We start from the raw sequence: 18,019 nt of genomic DNA on the forward strand, positions 1-18,019 counted from the left end.
CAATCTTTCAGCATCTGAATCTAACTCTCGCTCTGATACTACTGCTGCCAGTTTGATGATGACGACTGCCCCTGATCGTCGGCCCAGACAGTGTTTCCATAGGCATCCACATAGTAGTAGCGTTGGTATGTGGAGTCCCACTGCCACTGTTCTTCTTCGCCGACATCGTAGGTCTGAGCATCGTCGGCCGTCGCATATGAGCCCTCGGGCCCCGTTCCATCAGGTCCCCCACCAGGATGGGACTTACAATCATGGCAGACCAAGTAGGCATTCTTTCGGTCCCCCATGAACGCATGGTTACCCTGTTGGCATACATACCATCTTGCGGTACATTGCACCCACTGGTGTTTTTTTTTGTCAACTTTCTTTTTGTCCCTCCCGGTACATCGGTATCGGTTATGCTCATTGTACATGTGTGAGCAAACACTGCACGTACCACGCAGCCCCGAGCTGGCAGACATGGCACCTGCTTAAATTTGTCAAATGCTGAGCATAGAGAAGCATCACGTGGAAGAGAATACCTGTTGGATTATTGGGACCGTTTAGGGAGGTTTAGCTCTCCTCGTAGGATAATCGGCGCTGGTCAATAGCCCATCACCGGCTCGACCGCCGGAAGCTTGCTCATATAAACATATTCGAAGACGAGCAAGGTTGTGCCATGGTCAACCAGCGCATCGCGGACCAGTGCCATAGCTCCAATATTCGACGCAGGTTGACATGGCTTGCATTCACCAGACAGTAGCGCCGGTTGACCTCCAGCCATCAACCCGGCCCTCATTCAAGTATTGGGAGTTACTGCACAGGGAGATCGTAGTGATGCGACAGGTAGAAATACTTGAGCTTAGATCAGATGATGTGTACCCCGCTTTCCTTTTTCCCTCAAGCGTGATTTCTGTTGGCTGTTGGCAGTTACCTGCTGACAGATCAGTTAGTCGGTCATCTTACTGGTCATTGGCCTGGATCCAGACCCGTTCATTGCCTCATGTTGGATTGCGGCTTCGCCCCGCCGTGTGACACGGCGACAATGTTCTTTGCAATCTGTAGTGGGGCACCGACGTGATGGATAAAAACGGTTTTTGGTGAGATAAAAAACGGTGTTGATAGAAAACGGTGACACATTGTGGCTAATGTTCGGCTAAATGTGAAACTCGGAAAAAAAAACTCCGCTGCAGCCAGTTGGAAAGTATCGCCGGCACCGACCATCATCACACCTCCTCAAACACCAACTCCAGGCTTGTATTTATGCAATCGACTGATCGGAGAGACTTTTACAGGCGTGCGATTACCTCGGTAACGCCCAACGCGCTCGAAGAATATAAGGACTTAATACGCGATACGACGAACGATCTACAAGAGCACATGAAACGGCTGGAGGAAAGAGTACAAGACTTGACTGCTTCTGGAGCCGAGCGCTCTGTTGGAGAGGACCCTGTATGGCTGGCTATGCTGGAGGAGAAGCAGAGTACTCAGGAGGGGCTAAAGATCTGTTTACAACTTTCTGCCCAGACCGAGAAGCTCGAATCCGTCGAGAGAGAGAACCCGCAAGTCTTGCAGCACTTCGCGGAGCTAACGATGTTCTCCCCCGAGACGGCGCAACGAGTCCTTCTCGATGAAGGGTTCGTCGACCTAGAGGATGCGACAGTGGGTGATATTGTTTTGGAGATGGAGAGGAGGGACTTTCCGTACCTGACACCATTTGGACTCAAGTATTGCAAGGAACACATCCTCGAAGACGAGGTAAGAAGCTCCGCGGGGTTTAATTTGCATCACTTCACTGACGTCTGCCATGATTTCTAGCGTATTCGAGTCGTTGTCGAATCCTCCCTCGGCGAGTGCAGCCTCGGACACTGGCTTCGATACAGTGCTCAGCCCGGCCATATCGAGTGCTTCAGGAGGGGTGGCAAACAGGCTGGCCTACGTGTTCTTGTCGTCCAACAATTCTGCAAGGAATCTGAGGTTGAGATCTGGCACGGTTCGCATTTGCATGGTCTACCCACGACGGATGGCATCCGATCCTTGCACGAGACCACTCGACTTGAACTTGAAAAGGCGGGCTGCATTGTCGAGTCGAAGAAGTTCCAATCGGGAGGCCTGTCAGCTAACCCCCTCTGCAAGTTACGGTGAAGGTGGCTAATCCAACATTAGAATTATCCGAGATGCTCGAACGTACGCCGAAATAATGAAGGGATACGCAATAACGTTCCTTTTTGCGGTAGAGGATGCCCTCTCCGGCTGGCCGAAGATCCTTCTCGCAAATTCCCCCGAGCTCGTCCGTCTGGCCGTCAAGATGGAAACACCCAAGATCAGGCTGAACTTTGCTATCAAAGATACAAGCGCGTGAATCATCGTGTCTCACTCATATTACGTTTCTCGAATCGCCCCACCCTCCGGTCTCCGCCCAGTCGAAATCAGCCGGACACGGAACAGAGCTGACCATCTGCAAGAGACGAGCGTTGTAAGGATCGACCATAGTACTCTCTTGTATCGGATGGTAGTAAACCAGCTGGGCCGAGCTGTTATGCAACTCGTCACTGCCTTGGGGTCCGATGACTTCAGAGGCAGGCATTATCGATGGGAAGCCTGCATTCATTGGTAAGGGAGGCAATGCGCTCGCATCTTCTGGCTTTTTGTTAGGACAGCTGGTGTATCGGATGGGAGACAATACCAGTAGTGTGACATTGTGAGTCTTGTGCAGTCAGCGCATCGGACTTTTCCCCCTGAGCTTCTGACCCTTCACTGTCCATGCTTGCCTCATCTCGAGTCCTCTTTTTGCTCTCGCTCTTCGAGCCGAGGATGGACCTCTCCATGAAGGCAGCCTTTGCAGCGTACAACTCAGAAGTCACGCGACGTGAAACTTCCTCTAACGTTTCCTTCATATATGTGGCTTTTCTGCCAGACTCGGTCCTGTGATTTTCCTCGCAATGTCGGATGATCTCGCTTGCGAACTCGAATGGCTTGAAACAAATCACGCATACTTCCCCACACCTGACGTCTGTATTCAACGCGTTACTGACCGCTGCAATTGCACAGACAGAGGACGATATTCACGTTGCGCAGCGTGACGCCAGAGTTTGTAATTCGTGGCAAACAGCTTCGTTCGCTTACAATTCGGAAACGGACAAATTTTGGATTCGGGATTGGGGTCGCGAGGCGCTTCGACATGTTCTTCGTCGATCGAGTCGTCGCTAACCAAGTGTCTGCGACATCGCTCTAATTGAGTAGCGTGGTAGCGTTCTTGGGACTGCGTCAAGTCAGTTGAGGTCCAGCTGCGGGCATAGCACCTACTCGAATCTCAGCTAGGTGGTCTGCTAGCAATTCGGTTGACGGGAATGACGCAGAGCAGGCGCACCGGTTGTGATTGTTCGTCATGATCTCATCTTTGTTGTGGAAGAACGAACCCGTCACGAAAGGGCGAAGGGTTGGAGGGGCAACTTGTCTTTGGATACGGAAAATACGATAATCCGTGCCGAGTTTCGGCTTTGCACATGGCGCTCATGTGAGGTCATTAAAAGCCTCGTTGAGTCATGTCTTAAAGGTTCCTAATCATACGTCGCGCTTCCGTTATTTTAAAGCTCGTGAGCTCAGTACGCTTTTTGGAACTGCTGCGATCAACATTCATATCGAATTCTTTTCACCGCAAGACTATTTCATAAATGTCGAAGTGCGAACTTTGTGGTGGTGAAGGCATTTCAGGTACCACATGTCCTACCTGTGGCCATGACCCAAAGAAGTAGAACCCTATGATGTTCTCTCGGGAGGTTGAAGGTGAGCATCCTAGCACTTCTCGCGGCCTTTCCTCTTGCCACTCAAGCTATTATGAACGCCATATTTACGCTCTTAGGGGATTTGGGGGCCCGAACATGTATATTGCCCAGAGATGTTCACTTTACTTTTGCATCTAGTTAGGTGTTGACAATGGGATGTTGGATCTTGACCGTTTAACGAACGTTTTCTCCCGCCGTTTGCGTCGCCAACGTGACATGTGAACCGTCACTTGCTCCCTGATCACACCATCAATTACGTCACTAACGAATCACATTAGGCCACGCGACTCTGGGTTGTCGGGGGGCTGTCCACGCACCGGGGGGCTGTCCACGCATCGGGGGGCTGTCCACGCATCGGGGGGCTGTCCACGCATCGGGGGGCTGTCCACGCATCGGGGGGCTGTCCACGCATCGGGGGGCTGTCCACGCATCGGGGGGCTGTCCACGCATCGGGGGGCTGTCCACGCATCGGGGGGCTGTCCACGCATCGGGGGGCTGTCCACGCATCGGGGGGCTGTCCTCGTCATGGCTGTCCACGCTGTCGTGGGCTGCTTGAACTCCAAATTTGCGACTTACTTGGCGGGGCTTGGGCAATAGCACTTCCGATGCAGCCGAGTGGTTCGCTGCTGTCCAGTCACCGACCTACAACCGAATTAAGGCATTGAGATGAATTAAACTCTGGCATAGCACGTAGCGCTATTTGTATTGGTGCAGTGTGTGGTTATCTGAAATTACAAGTACCCATTCTCAGTATAAGCGATCGATCGGTTGAGCCTAAGGGGACGGCTGAGAGAATATGGTCACGAAGTGTCTGATCTAAAGTAGGAAAAAGCCATGTCAACTAAGGTATAGCGGCTCGGAGTGCCAATGTTCCTCATCTTAGCGTGACGGGTGGGACGATGGTTCACGTACGAGGGGGGGGTTGCAGTGCCTTGCTGTAAGCGCTCTAACGCAACCAACTAGGTCTCCTTTGGAAGTTTGAGCAACCGTTCTAACTGTGAAGTTCCCTCGTCCGCTGGAGTTCACCCTGGCCTGCATGGCAATCGTGCGAGATCGTCCAACAGGAAGCGATTGCAATACACGCGGCGGCGTCTGTGCTGCAGCTTGGCCGAGACGCGCAACCACGTGAAAGTTAGACTAGGACAAAATAGGTGTGCGAACTGCATTTGATGGCATAAAGGTTGATGGTTCTTTGCAGCTCGTTTCTCCATGACCGCGTCTTGCTGCAGATAGAATCGACCTCAATGAGACCAATTCGTACTGCATGGGGCGACCAAGGGTGAGATGTCGACCAACAACCTCACCGGGATAGTCGTCCGTTGTTCGAGTGTGGTCGCCTATGCATGGTCGACTCTGACCGTATATCATCACAGATCATCGATCAATGGCTAATGCATGAGCTGTCGATAGCGTGCGGTAGGGGTTGAGGAACGGAATCTATGTCCCAATTGGACAGACGTATGTGACTACTTTGGTCCGGGCTGATATTCTCAGGGAAAGTGCATGTCACATTTGGCCAACACCACCCTGTAGTCCTGGCGGCCGTGGGGACGCCTCCGATCACTTGCATAAACGAACTGAAATTCCAGGCTGAGCAAACAGTCCGCGTCTGGTGGTTAAAGATGGAGGACATTGAGTTGAATCTAATAGCTGGTTAGCTTATCCTCGGCCTATGATGCAAACCGGGCTGAGGACGACACGCAACCACACCGCAGGTAGACTAGAACAGAACAAGCGGGGGGCCACATACGGTGGCCCGGCTGGCGTTGTCGTGCTGTTCATCCTGCAACCGATCGGTCTTTGCCGTTCCATCGCACCTGCAGATAGCTGGGTTGTCTGTGAAGTAGGCTGCTTCTTGAGAACCCCTGAGATACACCGGGTTTGCCCAAAGCCAGAGGCCTCTTGAGCTCTCATCGGCTATAAGAGGCTTTGCAGCCCGTCCAAATTGAAGAGAAGATCCTAAATTCACCAGTTTGAACTCCGGTCCACCTTAGTATTCCAATCTTGTTTGTCTTTCTCGCCACTTGGCTCAAGCCTGTCGTGATCTGACCCTTCTCAAGTGGCACTTTTATTCCATCTTGCTATTCTTGAGCGTCTAGTCACACTTGACCAATACTACTGGGGCTGCCAGCTCAAATTGTTGACAAGGCCCAAGTTGACTATCGGCATTCCTTGTTTATCATTCACACATGACTTCCCTTGCCATGTCTCAAAAAGAAGCCTCGCCGAAACCACCAGCGCCATCACCGCCGCCAAACATTTCCGACGTTTCGACGGACAGTTTGATCACAGGAGAGCAAACGGAGCCCGTGCCTGGAACTTCGGGTAAGTGACATCATAGCAAGGCATTACATGTCACTAAATATTCTTTGAATAGGCTCATCGACATGAAAGCACACTATATGGCTGGCAAACCACTCTCCAGTGTTGAGTAAAAGTTCACAATGGAAGAACAACGGATAGAAGCCGACGACCGTTGTGAATGGAGGCGGAAGTGGAGGGGGGGTGGAGATGTAGACTCTGGTATCTTCACTAGCAGAACCTTCGCCACGGACGAAACGGTGGAAGGTTATAGCAAGGCAGACTGAAGAATAGGCAGTGGCTGCATTATCTAATCCATAAATCCATCCTACTTCCTGATGGTGCCACTGTGATCAATTTCCACTACCTCTGACTTCCTCCTTGGAACTGGCCGCTATTATTAAACCATGGGTATTCCCACTACGGCATGTAAATTGCTCTTGTCCGCTGAAGGATACATGGCACGGCACATGAGAGGTACCCGGAAAACCCATCCGGGAGTGACCTAACATCAAGTCTAATGCAAGACATGGCCGGTATCACTTTGCGCGCGCAGACCCATGCGTCGCGGCCCGGTGCTCGTCTCTGATGATTGGAGACACGTAGAACAGTGAATATGCATGCTGGAGAGCCGTGATGATCATCCGTGTTGGTTGCAAAAAGTCACTAGCGTGTATGCGTGCCATGAACGTGCATGATACGGGTTGCGTAACCATCGGCAACGCCTCCTTGTGGGGATAATCGAACTCGGCCTAATGCACAGCAGCCCGGTTTGAATTCCATCAGCTTGTCAGATGGAGTGTGGGGGGTTTGGCTGGGGTTATGATAAACGTTGCTCTCTTCGGCACGCTGTGCGGTCCAAAGGTGATCCGAAGCTGGGCCGTTGAAAAGTATAAGAATGCCAGATGCTCTCCTCGAAGGAAGGACATCTTCACTCAGCTTTACATTCAGCGTGCAGCCCCAACCTTTTAACATTGCCTCTCGATCCTGCTTTGCTCTCTACTTCAACTTTCCACATTTAACTTGCACTGCCTTTCCTTAACACCAGGAAGTTCCCAATGATGACACCATCCAGCAACACCAGCCCTCCTCTCGTCCAAGAGACCCCATTCCAACAAATGTCCATCTTGGACATCTTCTTCCCGGGGTTCTCCCACATTTCAAGCACCATTCAACAGCTTCTAGCTGGAGACCTTAGCAGCTATGCTCACCTGATGTGCCTTTTTGGGTTGCTTGCCTTCTTCGGCACTTATACCCATAAGTTGAGGGTATTGCTCGAAGACCATTTTAGTCAGTCATTCCACTTCAATCCACAACAGCTCATCCTAACGTATTATAAGCATCCACCGTGTATGTGCAACGCTCTGACGAAACGTACAACATGGTTCTGGAGCGGGTCTCCTCTCGAAGTCTTGATAACGCCGCTCGATCCTCCATTGCACGAGTCAAGAAGCAAAGAGGCCGAGAAGGCCATACAGGCGAGGCCAAGAAAGCGCTCAGCTTCTCGCCTTGGTATGGCAGCTTCATCTTCCGTTACAACAATACCTTCCTCTCATATCGGACCTCGCTGAGGGATGTCGGCTTTCATAAGGAGGAAGAAATCTCCATTACGTGCCTGGGACGATCTTCCACGGCACTGAAGAATTTCTTGATTGAGTGTCGAGATGAATATCTCAATCTCATCAAGAACAAGACGGCTGTTTTCAAACACCGCAACGACCGTTGGGAGCGAGCGACAGCGGTAGACGCCAGACCGCTGTCGACCGTCATCCTAGGTGACGCGCAAAAACAATCATTCATCAAAGACGTTGAGGATTTCCTTAATCTGCGAACTCGACAATGGTACTCTACGCGATCCATGCCTTATCGACGAGGCTACTTGTTACACGGTCCTCCTGGAACTGGAAAGTCTAGCTTGAGCTTGTCCGTGGCTGGTCGCTTTGGTCTAGATATCTACGCCGTCAGCGTATCGACTGTCAATGACCGAACGCTCGAGGACCTGTTCGCCAAGCTCCCTCCACAATGCGTCGTCCTGCTGGAGGATATTGATGCCGCTGGTGCGACACATTCTCGTGATGCTGGTGGTGAGATTGCCAGCGAAAGGGGAAAATCCGCGGACACGAATTCAGTGACGCTGTCGGGGCTGCTCAATGCTATCGACGGTGTGGCCTCCCAAGAGGGTCGGCTGCTCATCATGACAACGAATCATATCGAGAAGTTAGATGACGCGCTCATTCGACCTGGGCGTGTTGACAGGGAGGTCAAGTTCCAACTTGTCGACAGGGACTTATCCACTCAAATATACCGTCTCGTGTTTGAGCAGCCAAACGAAGTTGGATTGAACACAGAGAGGCGAACTAAAGATCAATTGATGGTTGAACGATTTGCGGATGAATTTGCCGCTAAGGTGCCAGAGCACGAGTTCAGCCCGGCCGAGATCTTGTCCTTCCTCGTACAGTACAGGGACTCTCCCAGCTGCGCTCTGGAGAATGTGGAAGACTGGGTAGCGCGTACTTTGCAAGAAAAGAGGAGCAAAGGGGCTGGCTCTTGTGATGATGCTATGTCTAGAAGGGATAAAGCGTCCGCCAACCATGAGCAACATCTCCTTTGGTTTTTGAAGTTTTGGAACTTTTGGTGCTAAAGAATCATTCCTTACCATGTGTAGCACATGTAATTAGCCAATATCGCCTGGACTGAGTTCAGGAGATCAGACAGTCAATGTATTTGTTTTCACGTGATAACAACCTGTCATTCTGTTCTGCCAAACCACCTATTCCATGCTCGGAAGATATATTTGTAACATCCAAACGCGGATATATATTGAACATTTTACTTTAATTCAAACCGCCTAATTTGATGATTCCCTTCTGTTTTGGACTTCCGCTGCTGAGGCTGAACACTTGTAGAGGGGTTGGCCTTCAAACAGGCCTGTCAGAAGTAAGGCAAGAAGGAAATAGCCTAGCGTCCTAGCCCTATGGGGTTTGTCCTCCCGGGCGGAATAAATTTCATTCATTCAATCCTCATTGGTCGCTGTGGAGCGGTTCTGCCGTGGTCGACCGCCTGTCATCGACATTGGTCGTGGCAAGCTGCACCAGGACTGGTCCCGATAGCCCCATGAGTTGGTAATGTCCCTGTCTACTCCAACTTAGATCCCATGATCCTGCTTTGCCACTCTTGAATAAGAGTGAAACGGAAACCCGCCTCGCAAGATACAAAAAGGCACCACTTCCTCCTGGTCTTGCTTCTCTCGAACAACGTGAGCAGCGCATCGCCTCCGTAGATCTGCGTATGCCAAGTATGCGAACTCCCGCCTTAGCCGATCTGCCGATGCAGGAACCTGGGTACGCATCGGAGTTGGCGTACGTCATTGGTGGAGTCATCATGTGACTCAGGCATCGAACCTTCTCGAACCTTTCACAGCCCCAGCGATCTATATGATTGGCTGCTCTCCGACATCTCATGCGAGATAACTGGGGCTGTTCGATGTTCAGAGAGAACATCGAACAGCACTACCCGCCAAAGTTTGCCAGGGCCTATCTGGGTAAACCGTCTCTTCGACTAAGCGAATCAAATCTGTTCCTGAACCTCCTAGAACCGGGTGAATTAGCAGGCTCTCCAGGTGACTGATAACGCCGGCTTCGCTGTTGAAGTTCATTCGACAGTGGGTACAGTGGTAGTGATCCTGCTTGTCTAATTGACAAGGGCAATAGCGGTGACATGATTCGCTTACGCGACCGGTACAGCGAATTGACAGGACCAGTACAGGAAGCGTACTGGTACGGATAGACTGGTCCTATCAGATTAGGGGACCAGTATGGAAACTGTCCCGGTACGGGTGGACAGGTACAAAACGCGTACGGGTAGGTGCACAAGGACTTACTGGTACGCAAATTGGACTGGTACGTCGGAGCGGTGGGACCAGTACTGACCGTACCGGGACAAACCGTACCAGTACACGGGAAATGCAGGACCGGTACGGGGAATGTCGCAGTACGAATGGACTGGGACGCCGAAAAACCGGGACTAGTATGAGCGAGACGGTTGGAAGGGGGCCAAAAGCGTACACAGTGGGTCCCAAGCTGGGATTTTTCGAGGTCCTCGAGTAGACACCGCCAGCGAAATTTCCCAGACGAGGATTTTTCGATACCCTCGAGTAGACCCCTCCAGCGAAATTTCCCCAGCTGGGATTTTTCGAGGCCCCAGAGTAGACCCCTCCAGCGAAATTTGCCCAGCCGGGATTTTTCGAGGCCCCAGAGTAGACCCCTCCAGCGAAATTTCGCCAGCTAGGATTTTTCCCCAAGAGCCCAAGCAACTGGGATGAGCTTTCGGTTGCCTGATTGCGTTGACTGGTTCAAACGAGTAGGGAGTGAACAGCATGTCACTTGCCGGTTCTGGAACGTTCTATTGCACGTGACACCTTTCCTGCGCGATCGGATAAACCTCGCCGCCGTTCCCGCGGATTTTGAAGGCGTATGCCACCTCAGACGATTGATTTGTGTTAAGAGGTCAACGATGTGTGCCTTGTTTATCATCACTAGCTAGCTAGGCGAGGGAATTGGAGCCTGTATGAGGTCCCGGCTGCCTGAGGCCACAGCCGCCGTAGGCGGCCGTGGGCTTCCTTCAACAATTTGCAAGGGTTCGGTAGGCAGAGAGTTAATCATTACAAAGACTCCATCTATATAGACATCATCGAAACGAAATCGTCACAGTCTCCGAGATACTCAAAGCTGATGAGAGACTGGAAGCCCTCCCCAAGCTTTGGTGACTCCTTGCTCACCCATATGACCAGATTGTCCGGACTTTTTGCCCTCACCACCTTACAGAGACGCTCAGTGAAATTCGCTAGCGAAGGAATTGACAACCTTGTCCCGACGATTAGGACGGCGTCGATGGGCTGTGTCAGGTCGCGGTTGAATGCGGCCGTGATCTCGTCTTCGCCAGGACAATTTTCTCCGTAGAGAAGAACACTTGGTCGGAGAAATCCCACAGCTCGCCTTCGCTTGCGTGTCATGACCCGCTTCCTCTGCTCTTTCTTACACAAAGGGCAGGGGGCCAGAACCCATCGTGGGAAGGACCGTGGAGTAACCCGTATAGTGTGTGAAGGTCTTAGGTGGCAGACTAGTGTGTCCGCCCGGCCATGGAGCCACACTGTCCTCTGGGAGAGATAAGGGAGCCTAGTTTGGCGACAATCGATGTTCTGGGTGTAATGGTATCGAAGATGATCAGACTGAGCCAGGCGCTCGGCGAAGGTATCGAATGGGGTGAACGGGGCTTTTCGGCCAGACCGCAACTTCTGCAAGACATCGGCGTGCAGCGTATCGGCCGACTCCAGTGCAGAATAGGCCGACGCGTCGTATACGATGCGGCTGGATTTCTTTGAGCGGGAGGAGCTCCAATAGTCGGGGACTGTTCAGTTCAGTTCAAAGGGGCTGCTGACAGTGGAATGGAAGCGGGACTTACTGCCTGCGTTGGTCGAGATGCCGGCGCCGCTGATGATAATGATGTTTTTCTTGGCGCAAAGCTTTTTGTTCAAGAGTTTCAGGTCTCCCAGATGGGAACGGCTGGATACGGAAACATCCGGTCCACCATTCGGGAGTCTCGCGTTAGGGGTGTCGGGCGGGAACACAAAGGAGGGCTCCTGTACGGGCTGTGCCAACTCGTGGGCGAGATCGCTTCCCGAATGTCGACAACATTGCCAGATGGTTTGAGGACGGTGCGGATCGAAGGTCGACAGCGGATGTCCTCGTTCCAGCCATCTCAAAGCCGCTAGGCCAAGGTCATCAATCGCGACCTGGACCTTCTCCCAAAATCGATCGAGGTACTCGGTGCGAAGGATGTTGAAAGAGCACTCAATAACACGGTGGCGTGCGATGCAAGAGGCACAAGCGAAGCCCCAGTAGGTCGGGAGAAAGACGCAATCCGGGAAGGGCATGGCGCTGCCATCACGGTTATAGCTCTCGTGACAGTTGGTGCATGGTGCGAGAGCAAGTTGGCCTCTTGAGTATGCGAGAAAGGCGTTGACAGCGTCGGCGCGCTTCGCGAGCTTTCCCAGGAGGTTGTTGGAAAAGTGAAAGCAGGTGAGGCGTTGAGGCGGAAGAACTGATGCATTGGCTTGGACCTTGGTGGTGATGTAAGGTCGGAGCTGGTCGTTTTCGATGGGGACTTGAAGCCATCCACTTTCGAGGTCGACATGGTCAAGCTGAGACTGTCAGCACCAGGCTCTCCAAGTCACAACGGTGCGTACCTGGCGTTCAGAGGCCATTGCGGTGGTGGTGCCGCTGGCTAGGGTGAGTGGTGGGTGGTCGGTCGTTGCTTGTCGAGGGTCGCTCGGTCGGTGGACGAGGATGAGAAAGGAGGAGAAGAGGAGAGGGGGCAGGAAGGGGTTTAAGTACTCCAGACGGCTGGGGGACTGGCGGACCAACTCCGAGGCCCAGAGCGCGCAGCTGTTCGAGGTGCTTGCACAACATGGCGACGAGCAGGGTGAAGACCAATAAGCTTGGATAGTATTGAGCAAGTAGTCCGCCCATCTTACGCGGCCCCCCTTGGGCGACGGCACAACGACGTCGATTTCTGGGACGCGGATCACCGACGTAGGTGCCTCTGGGTAGCGTTGGCATCCCATCCTCAAGCCAGATCATGACGCGGTCATGGTCACTGAGGTGTGTCTTTCCAAAGAGTGGAAGGTCTTATTTGGCTATCAAATAACTTCCCTCCCACAATCCCAGCATACTTTGGCGTCAAACCCCTTTACCCTCACTGGCCCACAAAGTTCAAAGCTATGCTGACCCTTCCCATTATCATTCGTGACTGCGTGCTTTATTTCGCCTCTGACTAGCTTGTGATGGACATGTCCCGAAGTTGGATTTGGCTCGATGCCCCTGGTGAGGATGCTCTAGGCCTTGTCCTTTGCAGGAGTCGTGGTAGTAAGTCGGGGTTGGGTCTCCGTCTGAAACACCATAACTTTTCAACAACCGGTACAAGGCACACGAGAAAGTCTTGGGCTCCAAAAGCATTCGAAAGAATCTACCAATGTAAGTTTAGTCTAGGCTAGAAGCTCAGTACGTACCAAGTGCCTGCTTGTCGCTGATTCCGTTCTCAAAGCCATAGCACTGGCCATCAGGGCCAAAGTTTCAATCAGCATGACGGTCTTGATTTTCGTAAACTGACGTGAAGTGCACGATGCAATGAGCATCCACTCTAACACCATCCAGCACCGGAAAGTAATAGCTGATGCTGCTGAGAGTTCATTGAACACTGCACTTCGGGAATTTAGTATGGTGCTGACGAGAAATGGCACCCCAGTGGTTGCCAGGAGAAATGCGAGGGGCCACGGAGCAAATGCACACTGTCCTGGGCTCCAAGAACCGCCAACACACAAGCACTTTCGATCGTTAGAATTGAACCAGGACCAGGATATGCACTTACTTCTCTAATCATGCTGGAAACGATAATGGAAGAGCTCAGGTATATAGACCAAGGATCTCCACGTTCTTGCATCAGAACTGCGAATGCAAGTGCGAGTCCGGTAGCGATCGCGCAGTGCGTCAGAACCACCGCTGTGAATGCACGAGGATATCTTGTAGATAAAGATGGATGGATCACGGAAACTGAGCCTGTCCCTCGACGGCTCCGTTGAGTGTTTCGATATCGCAGGATGACCTTGATAGATGTTGATAAATTCGCTGCGGCATTGAGGACGAATGCCGTGGTCAACGCGGTCGATACAAAATGTGTGAGACTCATCGTGATAAAAGTTAAGGTCATAATAATACAGCTATTTTTCAGTCACGATAGAACATTTGGGAGATACCAGACGTATAAATAGAGATCAACCTGGCTGCGTGTCCTTCTATTTTCAGCAACGCCCCCGCCCCCTTAAGCCTACATCCAGGTTTCGTTGATCCTTGCATGGGAGGTGTATCGTGATGCAGAGTGGTGGAGATGTGATCTTGCGGCATTTACTGAGGTCAATAGCCTCTGTTACCATGTTCCGTAGGCTCGTGGTGTATCATTCGGTAGTTCTCGTCCATGCACTGTTGTCACGCTCATTCCACTAGACAGACCCCTCTTGCGTTAAGGTTAAAGAGGACCATGAACCATGCAAGTCGTTCTCACCATCTATGACGAGATTCAGCATTGGGGGAAGATCATCAAGGAATCACACACCAGGTACGTGGCCTTTCCGTGGAGCATTCGGACAGTCTGGCAGAACTCAGCCGTCAGCGGATCCGTAGCCCTTCAACAATCCTGTATGATCACTTGTCAGTCACATATGGCCGCTAAGATCGTTATGGAACACTCCTCCGGGGTAGTGCCATGGTATATGTTGGCTGAGACATTGCAGAGTGGCTACTACAAGTATGTCGAGGGGAAAGGGGCACCTTCTGCATAGGGGAACTTCAGGGAGTCACGCTACTCAATGGTTGGATTCCCTCCCCCCATATGTGCTTGACTTATTGTCTAGAGCTGGTATCACTCGATGCACCTGCACAAAGGCAAGGCAGACTTGAGAATCAGGAATTATGCCTCAACACGTCAGTCAGATCATGTCATGGAGAGGCTGAGGAGAACATCGGCATGATCATGCCAAGCGAGGGGTGGCAGTCAGAAGAATTAAGGGGACATGGGTCTCGTTCTCAGCTCACATTAACGGCTCAGCCATGGAGACCACCTCTTCACCAACCAAGTAACTCAAGGAACTGTGTCGAAAGCCGAAGAAGATGATTCTAGTCAACTAAACCCTTGCTTAGGATCCAAGGGTGGTACACAGCCCGAGAACTCTACGGCGTGGGTTTGATCCGCGCATACACGAGGCGCATTTTGAGGAGGAGTCCGTCTCAGGATGCGCCGGTCGGTGACAATTAGCCCTGTCGTAACCAATAATAGAGGGCCTCTCAGTAAGGGAACGAATACTAGAGGTTGGGGTCAGGGGCGTATCGAATGTGATGGAAGGAGAGTCAGTGGATATTGAGTTGGTGGGAGGCCTGGCTCTTGGCCGCCTCTTCATTTAGGGGATGTACAGGTGAGTGAATCAACATCCGAACCTTTTTGACGTAGTGGCCACGGGACTCCCGGCCTGAAGCTCTCCGTTGGACTGCTTAAATGGACATTGTACCCTCTCCTTTTTCCTCATCTTTCGACACCAAACCCCCTTTCTTGGTACCCATTGTCCCTTGCCTACAAATCTTCACGGACTTCACCCAACTATCGCCGAGTTCCCCTGAGGCTCCGTCGGGTACTTTCAACATTACGGAGGGTTATATTGAGTTGGCAAGTGATCCGATAACGGATAGAAATGTAAGTGTTAAATGGACCCGGATAGGACTGTACTAAACTGAAGTATAGACATTATGGATCATCCTCAAGAGAGAGAAGTTGGATCAGTGGCGAAATTCACAGAGAATATCGTGCGGTCAGAATCGCAACTCCATCAACCACAGCTGGATTTTGCATCTGCAAACTCAAGGCAGCCGACCAGCATCTCTGTTAGAGTTTCAAAACGAATTAAGACGCCGACGCGGAAAGCGAGTGAGGCTCAGTCGAATGCCGAGACCATCCAGGCTCTACGAAGATCGCGATCGCGCGCTGTGTCAAGGAAACGCTAGCCTCCACCCAAAACGGCACGGATAAGTTTGTGTGCTCCCGCAATAGACACTGAGCTAGGTTAACTATTTGCATAGATAAACTAGACATTAGCGAAGCCGTCAGCTCTAGAGTGATCGGGAAGTTTTCATGGAGATTCCTAGACTCTGACGGTGACATTAACATGCTATCAGTGGAGGAGATGGTTTCTTTGTCACAAGATGAATTGGATACATATAATAAGGAGTTTGACACAGCTTGCGTGTGGGCAATTTATCAGGCTGGACTAATCCGCCGTCAGCATAGAGGAGAGGAGATATAATATGAATATATTACTACAAATAGGCTATGTGCGGATATATTTCTAAAGTACATTCAACTTCTTCATTTCTATCAAAGTATAACCCAGATCTTAGCTATTCCCAAGGTGACTGTGCCTTCGCATCATGTCCCGGAAGTGTTTCCCCCATTTCAGGATTACGGAGTTTTTGCCGCTGATGAAGCAGGTTCAAACCACGAGAACTGTCGCATAGTTTCAGGGAACATTCGGACAGTCAGGCGGGACTCAGCCCTCAGCGGATCCAAAAACCTGCAGCAAGGTCTTGCATGATGACCTGTCAGTCGCACATCGCCGCTAAGATCGTTATGGGACACTTCTCCGAGGTGGTGCCGCGGTGTCTGTTGGCTGGAGCATGCAACAGCAGCCGCTTCCCGCTTTCCTCTAAGAGCTTGCCGAGGGAACAGGGACGGCTCTCACGAAAATATTGCCCCCATTCTTCCATAAACCCTGGAAGACTGGGGCCCAAGCCCCTTTTACCTTGCGTAGTACTTGTGTTATCTGTCCCTGGGGGTGTTGGTGTAAACTGCATGTTGGGGAGGGGTGGAGTATCAGCAGCTCCCACCCTTGACTGGCAGAATGGTTAAAGGAGGCCGCCAGAGCTGAGGCATGGATTAATGATCACAAGACTAACTCTTGTCATGCCGATCTGGCGGGCAAACAGCACGGAGAGACCGACGGGTCAGGGCAACGCCGACATGGTCATTCCAAGCGAGGTGTGGCAGGAATCGTAGGGTGAAGAATCTTTCAGCTAGTTCAGCTGGTTCAGGGGTCGGTGGTATGTCTGGATGTTGTCTTACGCCCAGGGATGTCAGACCGGCTTGCATACGGCGGCACCTTGAGTGGTGAGGATGTCGTCATCAACGGGCTCAGGCAAAACAAAATGGGCTGTGGGAGGAGGCTTGACCATCCTGCGGGCGCTACCTCGTTGTATCAAGTAGCATCGTCATACCCGGATCCTTTCCGTATGGGGCAAATATCCCTCCCTGTATCTCTTTGCTGCCTGGCCAGACATGGCTATGTAGCCGGGCTGAGACAGCCTCCTTCCATGTTCACATCACATGTGTGACACGCCATCTTCATGCAGGTCGCCTTCCTTGACTCAAGAACTCTGTTCACGGGCTTGACTCAGCTCAAGAGAACATAAATTCACGTCTCCTCCCCGTTGCTCTCGGTCCTCCCATCCTACCGCCTCCTAGACTTCGTCTTCTGAGATTTATAACTACAAACAATGTCTTCTCCTATTCTGGGGGAGAGCCCCTCTCTGCACGAGCGCCCTGGGAGGGAGGAAATAAACTTGAATCACATGCCTCTCATAAAGCACAATACCAGTCTTCCGGCGAACACTCCCACCGATCCAAATCCAGTCGATCCTGCCGATGGAGATAGTACAGGTTGGCTCTCTACTAGGTATTTACGAGAAAGCTTCTGACCGCAAGTGCAGGCCATGTCGTGCGTGCTCAGGGCCCTCGCTGTCACCATCAGTCTCCTAGGGGTGAACATTGTAGCGAGAAAGGATGGGGGCCTGAGTTCTTCCCAAACGGTGAAGACCCTGGAACTCTAACTGAAATGAACAGCCCCACACGCTATGAAGCTTTTGCTGCAGCTCTGCAACCCGAGCCCCTTCAAGAGCCTAGCCATGGCACCAGTCCAACTCGGAAGCCTGGGGGAAGGCGCAAGGCGAAGAAGTCAAACCAACCTACCAGAACTATTCGAGGGTCAAGGATCGAAAAGAAACAGGTAAAGAGGCCGAAAAGGGATGGCAACACCTTGGGAACTGCATCGGGGCGGCCAGTTCCACCAGGAATACAGAGGGAGCTCGAGCACTTCCAGGAAGAACTAAGACTCCTGGAAGAGCAGAACAAGAGGCGGTTAGAGGCGAGCCAGGGAGAACCGTCCGAGAAGAGGATCTAGATGTTATAAAACTAAGACCAGCTCTACCTTTATGTCCGCCAGCCCAGATAGGTGCAGTATGTTGGATTCTACCATTATGTCATTCCTTTATCGCATACCTCAAATGACACTCGCTGAAATT

General features: G+C 51.7%; 10 protein-coding genes across 10 annotated transcripts; 5 read left to right on the top strand and 5 right to left on the bottom strand.

The window, feature by feature from the left end:
- Window positions 1-2: 2 nt before the first annotated feature.
- On the bottom strand, window positions 3-858 carry BGZ61DRAFT_435956 (uncharacterized protein). Its single transcript, XM_046244007.1, has 2 exons — window positions 522-858; window positions 3-469 (listed from the first exon to the last, which is right to left on the bottom strand). Exon 2 carries the CDS (start codon window positions 459-461, stop codon window positions 39-41), a length of 423 nt encoding a protein of 140 aa, XP_046093618.1. The 5' UTR covers window positions 462-469; window positions 522-858; the 3' UTR covers window positions 3-38.
- Window positions 859-1,572: 714 nt separating this feature from the next.
- BGZ61DRAFT_500926 (uncharacterized protein) lies at window positions 1,573-2,341 on the top strand (the record flags this gene model as incomplete). The annotated part of the gene is made up of 3 exons (XM_046251631.1): window positions 1,573-1,737; window positions 1,798-2,093; window positions 2,146-2,341. The coding sequence occupies 3 exons, from the start codon at window positions 1,573-1,575 to the stop codon at window positions 2,339-2,341; spliced, it is 657 nt and encodes a 218-aa protein (XP_046093619.1).
- BGZ61DRAFT_230506 (uncharacterized protein) lies at window positions 1,898-3,554 on the bottom strand. Its single transcript, XM_046238214.1, has 5 exons — window positions 3,350-3,554; window positions 3,049-3,281; window positions 2,666-2,992; window positions 2,268-2,580; window positions 1,898-1,909 (listed from the first exon to the last, which is right to left on the bottom strand). The coding sequence occupies exons 1-4, from the start codon at window positions 3,367-3,369 to the stop codon at window positions 2,357-2,359; spliced, it is 804 nt and encodes a 267-aa protein (XP_046093620.1). The 5' UTR covers window positions 3,370-3,554; the 3' UTR covers window positions 1,898-1,909; window positions 2,268-2,356.
- Window positions 3,542-4,085, top strand: BGZ61DRAFT_468963 (uncharacterized protein). Its single transcript, XM_046247915.1, has one exon. It carries the CDS (start codon window positions 3,741-3,743, stop codon window positions 3,900-3,902), a length of 162 nt encoding a protein of 53 aa, XP_046093621.1. The 5' UTR covers window positions 3,542-3,740; the 3' UTR covers window positions 3,903-4,085.
- A 2,909-nt stretch (window positions 4,086-6,994) lies between these two features.
- BGZ61DRAFT_230908 (P-loop containing nucleoside triphosphate hydrolase protein) lies at window positions 6,995-8,896 on the top strand. Its single transcript, XM_046238216.1, has 2 exons — window positions 6,995-7,355; window positions 7,406-8,896. The coding sequence occupies exons 1-2, from the start codon at window positions 7,124-7,126 to the stop codon at window positions 8,704-8,706; spliced, it is 1,533 nt and encodes a 510-aa protein (XP_046093622.1). The 5' UTR covers window positions 6,995-7,123; the 3' UTR covers window positions 8,707-8,896.
- On the bottom strand, window positions 8,897-9,827 carry BGZ61DRAFT_230909 (uncharacterized protein). Its single transcript, XM_046238217.1, has one exon. The coding sequence runs from the start codon at window positions 9,563-9,565 to the stop codon at window positions 9,086-9,088; it is 480 nt and encodes a 159-aa protein (XP_046093623.1). The 5' UTR covers window positions 9,566-9,827; the 3' UTR covers window positions 8,897-9,085.
- Window positions 9,316-10,591, bottom strand: BGZ61DRAFT_230914 (uncharacterized protein). Its single transcript, XM_046238218.1, has 3 exons — window positions 10,327-10,591; window positions 9,946-10,277; window positions 9,316-9,653 (listed from the first exon to the last, which is right to left on the bottom strand). Exons 1-3 carry the CDS (start codon window positions 10,440-10,442, stop codon window positions 9,553-9,555), a joined length of 549 nt encoding a protein of 182 aa, XP_046093624.1. The 5' UTR covers window positions 10,443-10,591; the 3' UTR covers window positions 9,316-9,552.
- On the bottom strand, window positions 10,458-11,448 carry BGZ61DRAFT_468971 (DHS-like NAD/FAD-binding domain-containing protein; the record flags this gene model as incomplete). Its single annotated transcript, XM_046247916.1, has 1 exon — window positions 10,458-11,448. A coding segment is annotated over one exon (618 nt), but the record flags the coding sequence as incomplete, so codon positions are not given.
- Window positions 11,449-15,167: 3,719 nt separating this feature from the next.
- On the top strand, window positions 15,168-15,695 carry BGZ61DRAFT_487648 (uncharacterized protein; the record flags this gene model as incomplete). The annotated part of the gene is made up of 2 exons (XM_046250001.1): window positions 15,168-15,362; window positions 15,411-15,695. The coding sequence occupies 2 exons, from the start codon at window positions 15,168-15,170 to the stop codon at window positions 15,693-15,695; spliced, it is 480 nt and encodes a 159-aa protein (XP_046093626.1).
- Window positions 15,696-17,215: 1,520 nt separating this feature from the next.
- BGZ61DRAFT_576664 (uncharacterized protein) lies at window positions 17,216-17,898 on the top strand (the record flags this gene model as incomplete). The annotated part of the gene is made up of 2 exons (XM_046256228.1): window positions 17,216-17,378; window positions 17,429-17,898. 2 exons carry the CDS (start codon window positions 17,216-17,218, stop codon window positions 17,896-17,898), a joined length of 633 nt encoding a protein of 210 aa, XP_046093627.1.
- Between the last annotated feature and the right edge of the window lie 121 nt (window positions 17,899-18,019).

Source organism: Ilyonectria robusta, assembly GCF_021365365.1.
Source record: "Ilyonectria robusta strain PMI_751 chromosome Unknown BGZ61scaffold_85, whole genome shotgun sequence".
Classification (NCBI taxonomy): Eukaryota; Fungi; Ascomycota; class Sordariomycetes; order Hypocreales; family Nectriaceae; genus Ilyonectria; species Ilyonectria robusta.